Source organism: Acomys minous (assembly GCF_964271855.1).
Source record: "Acomys minous genome assembly, chromosome: 13".
Lineage (NCBI taxonomy): Eukaryota > Metazoa > Chordata > Mammalia > Rodentia > Muridae > Acomys > Acomys minous.
Window position 1 is genome coordinate 44,900,638 of NC_140495.1, and position 18,969 is coordinate 44,919,606.

The following is an 18,969-nucleotide window of genomic DNA, read 5'->3' on the forward strand; positions in this document are numbered from 1 at the left end:
CTCAGGGAGCTATGCAGAAGAGGAGGCGGAAAGGCTGTAAGAGCCAGAGGGGGTGGACGACACCAAGGAAACGGTGTCTTCCAGACACAACAAAACTGACTCACATATGAACTCACAGAGACTGGCAGCATGCACAGGGCCTCCAGGTTCCAGGCAGACACCACCAGAGCTCAGAGGGAGAAGTAGACATGACCTCCTGTTCCTAACTAGTAAGAAGCCCTCTCCAATTGACAACCACTTGCAAAGGAGAAAACAGTTTTCTACAATGGAGACTCACTGAGCACACAAACCACACTTGAGGGGAGGCCCCATGCCAAGCAGTGCATGGCCAACACAGAACTAACTCAGTGGTGTTTTGTAATTTTTTAAAATTTGGTTTAGTTTTGGGTTGTTTGTCTTATGTTGCTTTGTTTGGGCACTTTTTTGTTTAATATTACTCATCCTTTGCTTGTATGTTATTTTATAGTTTTTAATTGTTTGTTTTTATGAGTTTTATTTGTATGTTTCTTGTGCCTTTTCATCTTATTATAATCATTATTCTAGTTTGTGTCTGATTTACTCGTTTGTTTGCTAAAGAGAGAGGGTGTGGATGTGTGGAGGGGACCTGGAGAAGATGGCTGAGGGGAACTGATCAGAATATAGGAAATGAGAGAGTTCAATTTAGCTTGATAGCAAAGATCAATATCTAGAATGAATAAGACTTTAAAAAAAGAAAGACCACTGGACTAGGGAAGTGGCCGAGAAGGTGAAGTGCCTGCCCTGTCCCAGTATGAAGATCTGAGTTCAGAGTCCTGGAACACACTAAAAAGCTGGGCATGGCGGTGAGCGCCTGCAAACACCCTCCTAAGCTGTGGAAAGACAGGTGAAGCTCCTTGGCCAGCCAGTATAGCCGAATCAGTGAACTTCAGTAGGTTCAGGGCAGAGGAGGCGTTGTTTTGTTTTGAGACCATCTCAAAAAATAAAAAAATGTAGAGATTGAGGCCGGGCATGGTGGTGCATGCCTTTAATCCCAGCACTCGGGAGGCAGAGGCAGGAGGATCACTGTGAATTTGAGGTCAGCCTGGTCTACAAAGCAAGTCCAGGACAGCCAGGGCTACACAGAGAAACCGTGTCTTGAAAAAACAAAAGCAAAATAGTAGAGATCAAGGAGACACCCCACCCCAGCCTGTGAGCCTGTGGCCTTGACATGCAAGTGCATGCCTCCACACTAAAAGCACTATGCCACACACACACCAGACATGTACTAGTAACAGTGAGCAAAAGGAATGAACATGTTAAACAATGCATAACCTTGTCATAGTCAAACCCACAGTAAAGCCATGGTGAAATACCACTCCACATATGCGAGAACGCCGAAAATTAAAACTCCGATACTACTGAAAATAAACAGAGAGGGGCAACATGAATTGTCATGTATGGATTTTTTTGAAATGTAAATTGGTGCTGTCACTTTGAACATAGCTTGTCATTCCCTAGTAAAATTGAGCGTGAAAAAGCACTTCTTTTCCTCAGCAATTCCATTCCCAGTTTGAGGATGCAGCTGGAATTGTCTCCATGTGGATTTAGTGTGTTTGTGCATGCTCACTTTATTCTTAAAGTAATAGCATAAGCCTTAAGATAGATTGTATTTGGGACAAGGAAAAGCAGTGTCCTGGAGTGAACTGTTTATATGTGTCGTATTCCAAATCCATAAAACCAGGGTGGCATGTAGCATTGCATTTGCCAATAATATCTCATGTCTTGTCATTGTGCATGACAGTGTTTTGAGTTTCTGGATCATACCAGGACACTGTAGAGAATTAACAAAGAATGATGAAAATAATTACAATCTTTGTGTGTGTAAATTTTAGAGAAACAATTATGAGCTAAGAAATTGTCTTTACTATATATTTTAATAGGTGATAGTAAAGCGCATTTAAAAATGTTTATTGGCTATCCAAACATTAAAAAATAGTGAAAGCTAAATTATTATCTTTGTGTGAGTGTGTGTAATACTTTTTTATATATAAAAATCTTTGTCTGGCTTGGTTTGAACACATCCTATTAGTTCATCAGATAGGCCTTGATCCTTGTATTCATTGTGTGAGCCTCCTCAATGGCTAAAGTTACAGGCCTGAGCCCAGCTAGCAAAGTTGTTCTGGTTTTGTTTTTTTTTTTTTTTTTTTAAAGATGTATTTATTATTATGTACCGTGCTCTGCCTGCATGTACACCTGCAGGCCAGAAGAGGGCATCATATCTCATTGTAGATGGTTGTGAGCCACCACGTGGTTGCTGGGAATTGAACTCAGGACCTCTGGAAGAGCAATCAGTGCTCTTAACCTCTGAGTTATCTCTTCAGCCCCAACAAAGTTGTTCTTGATACATATTTATAAACCCTTACCTATCTGTTACCCTTACCTGTCTCAAGTAATCATGTTACTGGTATTTTTATAAGGGAATATTTTTCTTTTTTCTTTTCTTTTTGGTTTTTGGTTTTTGGTTTTTTTGAGACAGGGTTTTCTCTGTGTAGCCTTGGCTATTCTGGACTTGAACTCATAGAGATCCGCCTGCCTCTGCCTCCGGAGTGCTGGGATTAAAGGCATAGGCCACCACACCCAGCAAGGGAATATTTTTCAAAGCCATCTTGTTTTAAATAATTTCTCCCCTCAGAACTATCAATCACTTCCTTCAACATCATGTTTTAGGGTTAGTATATTTTAAAGCTCTGGGAATTTATCAGAAATGCAGATTATGGGTGCTCACCATAATTGACAATTATACTTGTCAATCAGGAAACTGGGTAAGGCTCTGGAATCTGGATCTTGACAGATGTGGCTGCATTCTGATAAACTCAAGATAGAGACCTTTTGGAGGGACTGCAGTAACTTAGTAGAACATTTGTGTCGTGTTCACAGGACCCTCGCAGACTTAAAAAACTAAATAAGTAAAGCAAAACAACCTTTGCCTTAAAGTTGAAACTACAGAGTGGGAGTTGCTTAACAATGATAGTTGGCTAAAAACAAAACAAACAAACAAACCAACAATAAAAACAACAAAAAGCAACCCAGGCACCACAGCACACACCTATGTCTCAGGATATAGGAGGCTAAAGCAGGTTGATCTCCTGCTTATGCTACATGAAGAAGGAAAAAGAAAAGTCCAGAATACGTGCTAGCCCAGAGGAATGTCCATTAAACACGTGTACACCAGGCCTGTCTCAGCAGGTACACGAAATGCCTGCAGTGTAACACCTGCACAGATGTGTTCTGTCCGTTTGCTTTTCCTCAGACCTAAGGTGGCTAACGCTAGTAAAATAGTGGCTGTCGGGCTCTTGGGGGTGAGGCTTCCGTTCTATACACGTGACAGAAAGGTCTTCAGTGAGTTTGTAGAGGAAGATAGACCAGCTGAAACATGAAGCTGGGAACTCTGGGAAGAAAAGGTAGTGAAGGATATGGATCAGACGGTGATGAACTGTGTGTTTCACAGCCAAGAAAACCTTAGGCAAATCACTAGTCCTAGCACTGTCTCTTGTCCCCACATGGACATTTTCTGTGGGGGAAGTACTTGATTGCTTGCTCCTCATTTTTGTTGTGTCGTGTTTTCAGCATCCTCTCCTATGGAGTAGTCCTGTACGTGAGGGCTAGCTGCTGCACCCAATGCTGTTGGTAGTGCTGTCCACACTGACCATCCATCCCGCCAACTACTGGGTGACACGCCCCAGTGTGCTTTAAGAATTTTAATATGGGGCCCTGGAGAGATGGCTCAGAGGCTAAGAGCACTGACTGCTCTTCTAGAGAGAGAGAGATTCCCTTGGTTTTATTTTATGTGTACCTGTGAGTGCTAATACCTTTAGAGGCCAATGTACAGGCAGTTTTGAGCCACTCCATGTGGATGCTGGGAACTGACCACAAACCTTCTGCAGGAAGTATTCTTAACTGCTGAGCCATCTCTCCAGCTCCTAAAATAATCTTTTTGAAAAATATTTTTTAAAAATGTTCCCAGTGGCACGGGACTCCTCCTTCCTGTGAGACACACATTGCTCTTTTCTTATGTTGGTACTGTTATACTGCTCTCCTAAATAGTTTGTAGTAAAACAAGTGTTCTCCTTTAGGACCACTTGACATCACTAACACATTATTTTGGAAAAAAAATATTTTGCCACTAAAATTCAGTCATAAAAATTGTACATTCTGTCAAGTAATTGTTTTAAGGATTTTCATCCTCATTTCCCTTTTCCCACTTGATTATTTTTCTACAGAGACAAAGCAAGTGAAGGTATGAATAATCCGTAGGTAAGAGCAGCTTACATTATGATCAAGAATGTTTCATAAATGGACATAGCACTTCCCTTTGCCCAGTAACAGGTGCAAATGGGTACGATTTGTTTTTAAGATGGTTTGTTTCTCTCTCCATAGCTGTAAGTGGTGGAAATCGAGTGGCTTCCTACCCTCCGAGCCATGGCACTGCCCTTCCGGAAGGACCTAGGGGAGTACAAGGACCTGGATGAGGATGAGCTCCTTGGCAACCTGTCGGAAACTGAGCTCAAACAGCTGGAGACCGTCCTGGACGACCTTGACCCTGAGGTTGGTGCTGACCCAAGAAGAGAAGTGCAGTAGCTCTTCAGACTGTTGACTCAGCAGCTGCCTTTTGCCGGCTTGCTTTCCCATGCTTTTCCTGTACCCTTCACCCACTCTCCGTCCAAATGAGCTGGCAGTTTGCTCCTTCTGCAGGTCCTCCACATCTTATGACACAGATATTTTAAGCTATCGTTAAACAGCTACACAATTTTTTCCACTACAAATTTCCCTTTGTGTAATTGGAAGTAGTAATTGCTAATTAGCTCTTTAATTTATGCTAATGAATTTTTCTTCAGAGTTTCTGTACCAGGCTGGTGCCAGTATACTGTGTCTCTGGAGTGTTCTTAGTGGCCTAAACTTATTTATAACAGTACTTGAGAAAGGTTGACCAAATGTTATGACTTATTAGCATTGGTAGTACAGATCCAAGAAGCAGATATGAACACAGATATTTCTTTTTTTAATGATTTATTTGTTTTTATGTGAATTTGTATTTTCCCCCACGTGTACTCTGTGTGAAGGTGACAGATCCTCTGGAGCTGGAATTACAGACAATTGTGAGCTGCCAAGTGGGTACTGGGCATTGAACCTGGGTCCTCTGGAAGAACAGCCAGTGCTCTTAACTGCTAAGCCACGTCTCCAGCCTCACAGATATTTCTTGTTTGTTTGTTTATTTGGCTGGTTGGTTGGTTTGGTTTTTGATATTTCAAATTTCTCTGTGTAGCCTTGGCTGTCCTGGACCAGGCTGGTCTCGAGCTCACAGAAATTTGCCTGCCTCTGCCTCCCTGAGTGCTGGGATTGCAAGTGTGCACCCACTGAGCCCAGCCCACAGATATTTCTTAACAATAGTCTTGTGTCTCTGATAAACCATCCTAAGTTGCAAATATTACACATTGAAATGCATTTAATAAACCTACTAATATCATAGCTTTGCCTAGTCTACCTTGAATACGCTCAGAACACTTAAATAAGCCTACATTTGGACACAGTCCTCTAATATAAAGCCTAGTTTGTAATAAAGTATTGAAAACCTCGTGTAAGTTGTGTGCTATACTGAAAATTAAAGCCAAAATAAATGTGTGGGTTCACTTTTACACCATCTTAGAGTTGAACTGTTGTTCAGTCAAGGACAGTGCAAATGAATACTTGTCTTAATTTGCCAGGTGGTTGTTGCTTGTCTCATAGGTTACACAAGGCGAATGTGGAACCCTTTAACCTTTAAAATGTGACTCAAGGAGGAGTGGATGGCAGGGAAAAACCTCAAGTGGTTGTTAACAAGCTTTGCCATGTATCTTAACAGCCCGTTATGTGCCCTTTAAGAATTGAGGTGTGGCCAGGCATGGTGGTGCACACCTTTAATCCCAGCACTTAGGAAGCAGAGGCAGGCGGATCACTGAGTTTGAGGCCAGCCTGGTCTACAAAATGAGTTCAGGACAGCCAGGGCTACACAGAGAGACCCTGTTTCCAAAAAACAACAATAAAAACAAACAAAAAAAGAATTGAGGTGTTGTGTTTAGGGAGAGGAGAGGAACTGGGAAGTAAATTCAGGGCCTCAAGCTTGCTAAAAATGTGCTTTATAAAATTGTTCTTGTTGCTAGGTGATATGTCTAATACCGTAGGCCAAGTTCTTTGATCATAATTACTATTACAAAGAGTAAATCTGAGGATTACACAGGATAACAGCTGTCAACAGTATTTCTGGCAGTCAGTGAGACCAACTTAAATCAAATGGTTTAATAACTAGAAAGAATGTAAGAGACCATCTCGCCTTGGCCTTTCAGCCTGGTGGTGACTTCTGTGAGGGGCTGTCGTGTGCTTTATGGGGTGTTTAATAGCACCTTGCCTCACTCAGTAGCAGCAGTCTCCAGGCTGTGAACATCCAGGGAGAGAAAACTACACACCTTCAACAGCCACGCATGGAGCAGAAGGGAAGGGCGCAGCGTTTCCTCCTGTGCATCACCATGTTCTCCATGGGCCTAAGACTGTGGGGTCCTTGGCATGACCGTGCCTGTGCCACTCAGGACCTCACTCACTTAGCGCTTCCTACGCTCAGGCACGTGATTTACACTAAGCTCCATTCCCCAGCTTTAGAATTTTTATTTAGTAAATGACTGGGGACAACGTGCAGTTTCTGGTTAATATGCTGCACTTAGGAAATGCAAGAGTGAGCCAAACAAATTCCACTTTGTCCCATGATGAAGGCTGGTAGGAACGGGGCAAACTAGACCGAATCAGATAAGAAAACTGCACTAACAGAATGATGAGTGCTACAGATAGGAACGCTGGTGGATGAGGCAGCAGGAAACACGTTTCCTGGGGCTCGGGGCTGAAATCTTAAGAGCGAGTAACTAGAAAGGATGCACAGAACCTTCCAGGAACATGATCTCCATATTTCACATATTTAAAATTTAAAGGTCCTGTGTATGACAAGAACAAGGAAGGAAGTATTGACAATGGAGGTGTGAATGAGGGGTTTTTGTTGTTGTTGTTTTTTGGGGTTTTTTGTTTGGTTTGTTTGTTTGTTTGTTTGTTTGTTTGTTTAGACAAGATCTCTTTAACCCAGGCTGGTCTGGCTGTGAACGCCTGATCCTTCTGTCTCTGTGGCCAAGTGCTGAGATTTCCAGCATGCACCCCCATGCCTGGTTGGGACTGACGTTTGGCAAGCAGAATGGCGCTCGCTTTGCTGTTGCTCCTGGCCTTAATACAAATTCAGAATCCTGACTTCAGGGCACAACTTTAACTATTCTTTCCCTTTCTACTTCTAGTCAGTCCATGTGCTCAAGGCTGTGCTGTGTGGACACCAGAGGACTTAGCTCTTCTGTATCCCAGGGTGCCATGGGGCATGCATAACAGTGACAGTACTTGTTACTCGTGCTCATGTGTACACGTGCACACACACACACACATACACACAGTGAAGGATTCTATACTAGATTTAAATCAAGTAAATAGTCTTGATGTTGGATTGTGCATGTTTTTATTTTGATAAGGGCCTTGTGATCAGGTGGAAGTCATCATTAAGGGATAACACTAGTTTGCAGTTATTTGGTTATAGAATTATTTTATGTGCATATTCATTGATCAGTTGTTAAGAATAAAATTCCTAGCACTCGGAGAGGCAGAGGCAGGCAGAGATCTCTGTTAGTTTGAGGCCAGCTTGGACTACAAATTGAGTCCAAGACAGCTAAGGCTACAGATAACCCTGTCTCAAAGGGGAAAAAAAGAAGAGAGAGAATAAAGAAAACTGTTGTTGCTCTTATTTGGACAATAAACTTATTATCCTCCTGCTTAAGCTTCCTGAGTGCTGGAGTATAGGCATGTGCTCCTGGGCCAAGCTAGGAAAAATTTTCCTTAATAATCCTTGGAGAAAAATAAAAATGTCAACTCTAACATAAATAACAATATAAATTTAAAAACCACCTCTGGAAAAAAATAATAATCCATGGATACTTAAAAATTAAAGGGTGAAGCTAGGCCAAATGACTCCTTTCTATAATTCCTGTACTTGAAAGGATGCAGCAAGAAGGACCATGGCAAGTCTGTGGCCAGCGTGGTCCACATTGTGAGTTCTAAGCCAGCCATGGTGATGTATCAAGAGTCTGTTTCAAAAAACAAAACAAAGCAAAACAAAAAGCTAATGGGTATTTCCTGCTAGTGGGATACTGCCTGAAGAAGATATGAAGGTGCCTGTTTTTAATAATAATGTAAATGAATTCTACCTACTTTAGAAAAAAATAGACTTGCTAGGCAGTGGTGGCACACCTTTTAATCCCAGCAATTGGAGGACAGAGGCAGGTGAATCTCACAGTTCGAGGCCAGCCTGGTCTACATAGTGAGTTCCAGGACAGCCAAGGCTACAAAGAGAAACCCTGTCTCAAAAACAAACAAAGACTTGTGGGCTCAGCAGTAAGTACCACTGTGACTTACACATCAGCCTATGTAAGATCCCAGTGCAAGAAGGGGCCCAACTCCAAAAGTTGTTCTTTGATCTCTATATACAGGCCGTGGTGCGTGCACTTCTCTACACCCAAAATCAGTGTGTAGGTTTAAAAAAAATTTTTTTTTGATAATACATCTCATATGAACATCCTAAAATCTTGCGAGGAGATATTCAATACCTGCATCATGCTAGTTTCTTGATCTTTCTTTCTTTCTTTTTTTTTTTTATTTAAGTAATTTATTCAGATTACATCTCAATTGTTATCCCCTCACTTGTAGCTTCTCGTTTCCCCCTCCCTCCCTCTTTCACCCTATTCCCCTCCCCTAGGCCTGTGACAGAAGGGGACCTCCTCCCCCACTATATGGTCACAGCCTGTCAGGTCTCATCCCTGTACCCTGCTTACCCTTCCTCTGAGTGCCCCCAGGCCTCCCCACAAGGACATACGCTCAACCATGTTCATAGCAGCCTTATTCGTAATAGCCAGAATCTGGAAATAACCTAGATCAATGCAATGGATAAAGAAACTGTGGTACATTTGCACTATGGAATACTACTCAGCTATTGAAAACAAGGAAATCCTGAAATTTACAGGCAAATGGATGGAACTAAAAATGATCATCCTGAGTGAGTTAACCCAGACCCAGAAAGATACATATGGTATCTACTCACTTACAATTGGATACTAGCCCAACAGAGATGTCCCATGAAAGTCCTCACTAAGCAGGAGACAGGGATAGAAGCATTTGGTGTTGGCATTCTTGGTTTGGTGGTCATAATGGCTGACTCATTCTCTTTGGCAGAATGCCCTTCTGCCTGCAGGGTTCCGGCAGAAGAACCAGACGTCAAAGTCCGCCACGGGACCCTTTGACAGAGAGCGTCTCCTTTCTTACCTAGAGAAGGAAGCGTTGGAACATAAGGACCGGGAAGACTATGTGCCCTACACGGGGGAGAAGAAAGGTGAGTCCGGATAGCAGGCTGTCCTTCAGCAGCTTTGGGCTCTTCTTCTAGTGGAGACACTTGGAGAGTTAGACACTTCATTTACATGTTATCAGCTTATCCAGGGAGTGCTTTTCTAAACCATTCATTAGTGAAGATTTATTACAGACTTTGTACAACACTACTTCATACTACAAGTTAAGGAATCAAATTTAAAACCCACTAGTTAATACAGGGTGCAAGCGACAGCAAAGCAAGCTCCGTTTGCTACTGTATTATCATGAGTTTGAGGAAACTTCTAGTCTTAACTCCTTGATGTTATAGTTGTAGTATCTAATTCATCCATCACTTACATGTAAGCATGCTGATTTATCTTCCTTAATCAGGAAACAGGAGCAGCACATGACTTAAGTTGAACTTTACTTTCCAGAGGAAAATGGTTCACTAGCTAAAGTTGCAGCTCAAGAAGGTACCAGCTGACACAGCAGCTCAGGAGTGGGCGTGAGCTACCTGAGAAACAGGAAGTGGGGAACCTCAGACAGGCAGAAGGCTTTTACTTAAAAGCACAGCTAGCTAGAAAGTATCCAAGAAGGTTTAGCTTGTATGCAGGCCATACTACAGAAGCTACGGTGACGGCTAGAGTGATGGCTCCTGGTTAAGGCCACAGGCTGCTGTACTCAGTTCCCAGTAGCCATGTTGTACAGCTCACAACTGCCCGAGGCTCCAGCCCCAGGGGCTCCAACGCCCTCTTCTGGCCTCTGAGGGCATATGCACTCACTCACTTGCACATAACTCCCCATACTCATAATTTAAAAAACAAAAAAACCTTTTAGAAAATCAGAATACATAAAACAAGAACCAAATATATGAAAATACAGGGTACAATTATAAGTATTAGGTGGATGTAATAAAAGCAGGAGGCTTTAGTTTAAGGGTTTCTTTTTTTAAATGTGTGTATATGTTTGTATCTGTGTTTGTTTTATGCACCCATGTATAAGGGTTCCTGCGAGGCCAGAGGATGGGGTTGTGTAGCTGCGGTTGTGAGCCGCCCAGTATGGGTGCAGAGACTTGGGTCCTTTGGAAGAGCAGGAAGTGTACTAACCACTGTACCCATCTCTCCAGCCCCAATTTGTTTTTGTTTTTTTTTTATTACTGCCTTCACTCATTTATTTTCTGTCTATATGTGTGTGTGTTTGGGGGCAGGGCGTAGGGGTGTGTGTGCATGTGAAGGTTAGAAAACAACCTAAGGAGTGGGTTTTTACTTTCCACTTTGTGGATCCCAGTAATTGAACTCAGATCATTAGACTCAGTGGCTTACCTACTGAGCCAGCTCCAGCCCATGAAAGCTATTTTTAAAATTACTCACTTTCTTTCTAAGACAACCTTGAATTTACCTAATAGGGAAGAATTGTGGTGGTGGTTTGTTGTTGTTTGTTCTCTCTCTCTCTCTCTCTCTCTCTCTCTCTCTCTCTCTCTCTCTCTCTCTCCCTCCCTCCTCCCTCCCTCCTTCCCTCCCTCCCTCTCTTTAGTGCTGGGATCACTGGTATGAGCTAACATGCTAAGAACTATTAAAGTGCATTCTTTTTTTGCAGCGCTAGAGTTAAGCCCAAAATCTTTTGCATGATAAACAAAACATTCTACCACTGAGGGGCATCAGTGTGTTTAAGTGGGTTTTTCCTAGGCAGACCCACAGCACACATCTATTCAGTTCAAATACCTCTAACAAGCTCCTTTAGGAATAGTATCCTGATATGAAATAATTTTGACAGAGATTAATCCAAATACCTTCATTGTAATTCTAAATCTTTAAAAAAGTAAAATTATAAGAGTATGTTTGTTTCACTTGTAGATATTATATTAAAATGTGAAAAAGACATGAACTAACTTTCTTTCTTTCTTTCTTTCTTAAAATTATGAGTATGTTTGTTTCACTTGTAGATATTATATTAAAATGTGAAAAAGACATGAACTAACTAACTTTCTTTCTTTCTTTCTTTCTTTCTTTCTTTCTTTCTTTCTTTCTTTCTTCCCTTGGTTTTTTAAGACTGGGCTTCTCTTGTAGTCCTGGCTGTCCTGGACTCACTTTGTAGACCAGGCTAGCCTCCATCTCTCAGAGATCCGCCTGCCTCTGCCTCCCGAGTGATGGGATTAAAGGCGTACACCACTAAACCTGGCTAGATGTGGGTTTTTTGCCTCTTTAAACTTTTGCAAAATGGATATAAGGATATAACTCAGTTGGTAAGAATGCTTGCCTGTGCTGTGAGAGAGCCTGCACTCAGTCCCCAGTGCTGTGTAAACTGGGTGGGTGGTACAGTCTGTAATTCTGTCACTGAGGAAGTCAAAGCAAGGCCAGCCTGGGCTACATGAAACTCTGTTTCACACCACATAAACACACACACACACACACACACACACACACACACACACACACACACAGTAAAATTGCAGCTGTGCATAGTCAAAAACAAGGATGAAGGAGAGTATCTAATGCTTTCTAAAAATGATGGACATACACAGTGATAACTATGGCCAATTATGTCTGGTCACACTTCTACATGTCATCTGTATATAGTCTGTCTCAGAGTTTGCCAATGTATGAGTTTGTCACTTGGACGGACGCATTATGTGCCAGCCTTTAGTATCTCTTACTGAGTTTCAGGTTGCTTTCCCCGTTTACCTTTGCTCCTTTGTCCCTTTTCTCATCGCATGCTTCACTCTTATCTGGATGTTTTTTCCTGTGTTCATTATTTCAGTGCCATGACCACAGTCTATTTGCTGCAGGTAGGTGTGTTCCGTTGCATTGTTTGAGCTGCTGACTCACCAGGGATGGCCCTCCCGTCCCCTGAGTAGCACTTCTGCTCCCCCAGCTAGTCCTTGGGGCAGAGCCCTCTGCACTTTATCATTCCCGATTGTTTGTTTGTTAGTTGGTTTGTTTTTTCTTTCCAACTCTGAGGATCTAATATTCCTGATTTCCTTCCCAAGAATCCCACATACTCCACCTTGTTTCCTCAGGGTGAATTAACCAGGTTTTCCTAAATGAATGGCTTATTAAATACTTTTCAATTCACTTGCCTTAGCTTTCCAGAGAACTCATATTCTCCAATATTCTAAAAGAGGCTTCCCACATCTTGCTGAGTGTATGAGTTCTTTGGAGACCATTTGACTCTTGACTAAGTCAGAAAGATCATAGTTAAGATGCCTTACAGCAGCAGTATCTAGGGTTTTGATGGTGTCTGAAGTTCCACAGCAAAGGTTCAAACTCCTTTGTTGCTTCTTTTGTTTATTTGGAGGTAGGACTTGTCCCAGAGATCACTTTTTCTGATGTAGTCATTTTTTTTCCTACAGTGTTAAAAAAAAAAAAAAAAAAAAACAGTTTGAATTTTAAACTTCCAGTCCTAGGTTTTGTTAAATAAGAAAATTAAAGTCAGTCAGATAGAATGTTGGCTACTGAAGAATACAATAAGTAGATTTTTTTTAGATGCTTTTTTTTTCCCCCAAAAAGCCCTTCTGTTCAAAGTTTTGTCAGGAGCTAGAGAGATGGACTCAGTGGTTAAGAGCACTGGCTGCTCTTCCAGAGGACAGGAGTTAATTCCCAGTGCCCAGATGCAGATTCACAGCCATCTATAACTAGTCCCAGGGGATCTGATGCCCTCTTATGCCTTCCACAGGTATTCACACACATGGCACACACATGCAGGCAAAATATACATACACATAAATCTAAAATTTTAAAGGTTTTTAAAAAAGAAAGTTATGTACAGGGTTTTTTCTTAACTTTTCTTAAATTATATGTATCTGTGTGTGTCAGTGTGAACATAAGTGCAGATACTCTAGGAAGGCAGATTTGGGGCATTGAAAATTAGTGTAGTGCCCTGTGTGGTGGCACATGCCCTTAATCCCAGAAGTTGGGGGACAAAGTTAGATGAGTCTTTTCAAGTTCAAGGCTAACCAGGGCAACACAGTGAGGCCATTTTTCAAAAATTAAATGAAATAATTGATGACAATTTGTTCTGTTTATTATAAATCAATTCCTTTATAATATAAAGTTTATAGCCTGATGTGATGGTGCACGCTTTTAATCTCACACTTGGGAGGCAGAGGCAGGAGGATTTCTGAGTTCAAGGCCAGCCTGATGTACAGAGGAAGTTTGTAGATAGTCAAGGTGACACAGAAACCCTGTCTCAAATAGAAATTTATGTAGATAAATAGTTATGACTTGTGAAAAACATGCCAGAACTAAGATGATCGTAATACAGTACAGCACTAATACACTTGGTAATGACTGGCTTGGGGTAAAAATGGTACCTCCGCCCTCTCTAACATCTGTCTGATGAAGCCTAGCGTCTCACTCACCCTGTGAGGCATTTAGGGCTAAACCAAAAGCAACTTGTATGACGGGAAGGTATTTTTCCTCTTTTGTATTTTAGAAAGCGACAAACAGATTTGTCAAGAAAAATACATATTTTAGGGATTTTTAAATTTTTTGTTTGCTGGCTTTAAATATTTGTTTTTTAATTTATCTGTATTTCTAAGTAGTGACAGATGGGTTTTTCCTACCATGTAAATCCTAAGAATCAAACTTATGTCAGCAGACTTGTCTGGAACCATTTTTCTCTTCTAAGCTATCTCACTGCCCACCCTCTTAGTTTAAAAACAAAAAACAACAACAACAACAACAAAAAACAACTTTATTTGGGGCTGTAAAGGTAGCTCAGCAGGTACATGTTTCCCACTTTTGTAGATGATCAAGCACACACATAGCTACCTATTCCTCCAGTTCCAAGGTGCACACGTGCACACAAATACACACACACACCTTCTAGAGTGTATAAAATAGTCTTTAAAAATCATCTTTTGGGCTGGAGAGATGGCTCAGTGGTTAAGAGCACCGCCTGCTCTTCCAAAGATCCTGAGTTTAATTCCCAGCAACCACATAGTGGGTTCACAACCATCTATAATGTGACCTGATGCCCTCTTCTGGCCTGCAGGTGTGCATGCAGGCAAAACACTGTATATGAAATAAATAAATACTTCTTTTTTTTTTTTTTAAGCAAAACACATCTTTTGACTTCCCCAGAGGCGTTGCAGGGGTGGCTGACGTGTCACATGTGCATCAGTAGGTGTGTCAGGAGAGCGGCTATGTCTACACAGGGTTCTGACCCATGAATGATTAGCACCCTAACATTCCCTGAAAAAAGTGAGCCTGCGAAGACCAGCAGTCCAGCACCAGGCAGGCCCAAGATGGGCTCCCAGGATGAGGAGCATGCCGGAGACTAGAAGAGTCCCACCTGGGACCATGGGTCCTGGGCAAGTGACCCTCTTGCAAGGGGCTACTGGTCAAGGAGTGAGCCTGAGATGACCACCAGACTGGCACTGTGCAGGCCTGGGGTCTGGGGAGACCATGCCTAAGATGATCCCTGCCTGGCACCTGAGACCACCCCTAAGACAACCCCAGACACTCAGAGACCCTGGACGCCATTAAGAGGAGCAAGTGAGTGGTGGAGACACGGAAGAGAAACAGAGACAGAAGGATGTGGGCGCAATGAACAGGCAGAACTGCAGACTCGAGGGTAGTGAGGGACAGCCTGGTGCAAGTAGCCAGTGACGCCACCTGGGACCATGGTGGGGTCCTGGCCTGTGCTGCCACCTAAGCCATATCTGGGCCTGTGGCCCATGTAGCAGCAAAAAGAGTCTGTTACCACCAAAGGTGGATGTTCCTGGTCTGGGCTGCCACCAGGGAACATGCTGAGTGCAGAACTGGCTCCACCCCTCACCTGGGCATTGTGGGAAAGCTGGCCCTGGAGGCATGAGAGAGCAGGAGAGCTGACCCCACCCCTAGCCAGTTGCAGTATTCAGAAGAGCATGGAGTTGAGGGTGAGCCAGCGCCCAGGATAGGAGCATGGGAGAGCTGGCGCTCCCACTGTCTCTCCTCCCTTTCCCCCTTAACCACTTGTAGCAGGCAGGAGACCTAGCCTTGAGGTCATGAGAGCAGGAAAGCTGCCCCTACCACTGTCTGCAGGGTGGTGGCGTGGATGAGGGAGAGAAGCCCTCCTCCCCTCCTTTGTCACTCAACATGTATGGAAGGCAGGAGAGCTGGCCCCGGTGTTGGTGAGAGTGGACGATCTTGCAAGCTCAGCAGCTCAGAAACCTCTCAGACCTAGATCCAGTACTTTGAATTGGCCAACCCCAACATCCTCCTCACTGGTTTACTGCTGGGGTGCATGAAGGGGCTGGCCCCACAGATCCAAAACCACAGGATCTCAGGGGGGCCTCACATCAGACCAATGTTACACTTGCAAACAAAGTGTGAACACATTGTGACTCACTACAGCTTCCACAATGAGATTTTTTTCCTCTCTTGTGGGGGGGGGTGGGAGGGTATGAGGGCGGGGGGTGGGGAAGAAGTGTGGGATTGGGATGCATGATGCGAAAGTCACTAAGAGACAATAAAATAAAATTAATGTTAAAAATAAAACATTAAGCACCTTAAAAATCTATTGTTAATAAAGATTGTATAAAAGGAAATTCCCGTGCCATAAAAACCTCCCCATTTAAGGTACATGAGTCAGTAATGTTGAACATATTCGTAGAATTATACAACAATTCCACAATTTTTAGTTTAGAATAATTTCATTAAACCCCAAAGAAACCTTGTACCCATTTATAATCAGTCACTCTACCACATCCCCATCCTATGCCATAGGCAACAACTACTTTACTTTCTGGCTCTATAGATTTGTGTTTTCTGAACATTTGCTATCAGTGGACTATACGGCATGAGCTGATGTCTGCCTTCTCTCACTCTGCAGACCCGCTCGGCAGCAGATCTGCATTCCCAACCCTTCCTGCCTTTTTACAGTAGAATCATATTCCATTCTATTTTGTTATTTGACATTTGGGATATTTCTGATTTTTAGTTATGAATACACTGCATGAGTATTGTGTTCAAATGGTGTGGTTGCTTTTGGTTTTTTACTTTTTAAGACAGTTATATGCTGTAGCCCAGGCTGGCCACAAACTCGGAGGGATCCTCCAGCCTTAGTCTTCCAAGTTCTGGGTTTACAGGTGTGACCCATTACACCCAGCGGTCTGATTTGATGGGATCGGTACTTGTGATTGGAAGGGGGGCTCTAACTTGATGGGGTTTTGCATGTGACTGTCCAGCTGTCTACTGACCTCAATTGAACTACCCTTGAAGATAAATCAGTTTCGCAAAGTATAAGAGTTTACTTACAGATTCTAATCCATTCATCTAAATATCTCTTCCTATACCTGATAATACTGGCTTACTTATAGTAGATTTGCATTAAATCTTAAAATGGTCACGTGTGAGTTCCCGGGTGCTGGTTCTTTTCAAGGTAGCATGGCTTACTTAGATTTCCATGTGAATTTTCAGAATTGCTTGTCACCTCCTATAAAGTGATCATTTGGGATTTTGAAAAGAACTCAAGTCAAAAAATAAATTTGGCGACTCTGCAGTTAAGAGCATTGGCTATTCTTCCAGATGACCTGGGTTCAATTCTTAGGACCCACATGGCAGCTCACAACTGTCTGTAACTCCAGTTCGTGGGGATCTGACACCCTCACATAGACATACATGCAGGCAAAACACTAGTGCACATAAAATAATAAATCAGTCATGTAAAAAAAATTAGAAAGAGCCCTTAGAGTCTATATTCATAAGCTGAATTTAGACCCTACCAAATTTATACTTCCTTATAAAATTAATCTCATAATTATTTGTTAATTACAAAGAAAAAATAAATTAATTACTTTTTATTTTATTATTGAGTAGGAATTTTCTTTTTTCTTTTTTGCCTTTTTTTTTTTCTTTTGACACCAACAATCCAACCTGACTTCACATGTTAGGCAAACTAATACCTGTTGAACTAAATCCCCAGCCCTACTCCCCTTTTATTGAAAACAGATTTTTTTTCTCACACATTATATCCTGATTACAGTCTCCGGTCCCTCTACTCTTCCCCGTCCTTCATACCTCTCTCCCATCTGTGTCCACTCCCTTCCTGTCTCTCATTGGAAAAGAACAGAATGAAATAATTACCTTTTATTATTAACACATTAATACATATGGAGAGATCAACATAAAGAGAATGCCAAGACAGGTACCAAGTCCATGTCAGGAGCCATTTAAAAATAACATTTGGTCTGTGTGCTACCACCTTTTAATATCCTTGTAAGATTATAACAGCTCATTTTTAAAGCTGAACTTATTTAGAAATAAAGCATCAAGTTATATTTAAAACTTGGAAGGAAGTGTCAGTTCATCAAAAATCATTATCCCTGTGGAGATTGTTGTTACTTTTAGTGCCTTTAAAAACATAGTAAAAATACCATATCTCTGTATTTATCAAAGAACTAATAAAATGAGTTTGATTAAAAAATAAATATAAGTTGGGCATGGTGGCGCACACCTTTAATCCCAGCACTCGGGAGGCAGAGGCAGGTGGATTAGTTTAAGTTCCAGGCCAGCCTGGTCTACAAAGCAAGTCCAGAACAGCCAAGGCTACACAGAGAAACCCTGTCTTGAAAACCAAAAAATAAATAAATGTAAAAATGTATGTTAAAATTTCTATGTCTTTATAAATTTTGTTTTGCCTATTTTGTTTTTTATTAATATTTATTTTGTATTTTTAAACATTAGCAAAAGTGTGTGGGTGAGGGAAATCAGATATGAATAATACCTCAAGAAATGTGAGTGAGGATTACAAAAATAAAGATCTTAGATTTTTACAATGCTTTAGATTCCTTCAGTTCCTCTAAGAGGAGAACAGCTATTTGATAGTTTGGATGGTTTTCTTTCTTTGTCATTTTCTTTTCTAGTTTTACTTTTTAAGACAAGGTCTTAAAAGTACTTTTTAAAGCCCAGGTTGGCCTCAGACTTAGTATATCTTAGACATTAGAGTAACCTGAAAGTCCTGCCTCTACTTCCCACATAAGGACATGCCATCTTTCCTTTTTTTAATTGACAAAAAGTGTGTGGTGTGTGTGTGTGTGTGTGTGTACATACATATATATAATATGCAACAAAACTGTTTATATATGTACACACTATAGAATGGCAAAATCTAAATATTTGATATATTTAATTTTCTTATGGCAAATAGATCGTGGTTTTGCTTAGTCAGTGAATGCCATAATCCAGTGACTCTCAGCCTTGCCTGCTGTCTGTTGGAATGCAGATGCTCCCAGCAGCACATCAGACCAACTAATAAACTAGAGTCTCTGGGATAGAACTCAGATATTAGAATTTCTCAAAGTTTGCTGCCAAGTCTAGTATGCGTTCTTCACTTAGAACCAGCTATCAACAGGAGGGAATACAGGCAGGTGTGAGCCCTGGGAAACGGAACGGCCAGAGAAGTCATACCTGACGAACCATTTTGTTGTTCGATGTCAAGCCTGGAGCGGGTGCGTGTTGAACACGTGCTCTACCACAGGGTCACACTCTCAGCCCCCTATAGGTCATTTTCATTGTAGTAATAACCGCTGTGAGGATTTTAGGACACAACTATTTGGAT

General features: G+C 41.8%; 1 protein-coding gene across 2 annotated transcripts in view; it reads left to right on the forward strand.

Annotated features, from left to right (window-relative positions):
• The window catches only part of TMOD3 (tropomodulin 3), a 63,419-nt gene that overhangs the window by 21,232 nt on the left and 23,218 nt on the right, over positions 1–18,969 (forward strand). For both annotated transcript variants that reach the window (XM_084754577.1, XM_084754578.1), the window contains exons 2-3: positions 4,396–4,563; positions 9,298–9,454. In XM_084754577.1, the coding sequence (XP_084610703.1) occupies positions 4,438–4,563; positions 9,298–9,454 (283 nt within the window). In that variant the 5' untranslated portion in view covers positions 4,396–4,437. The remainder of the gene's footprint in view (positions 1–4,395; positions 4,564–9,297; positions 9,455–18,969) is intronic.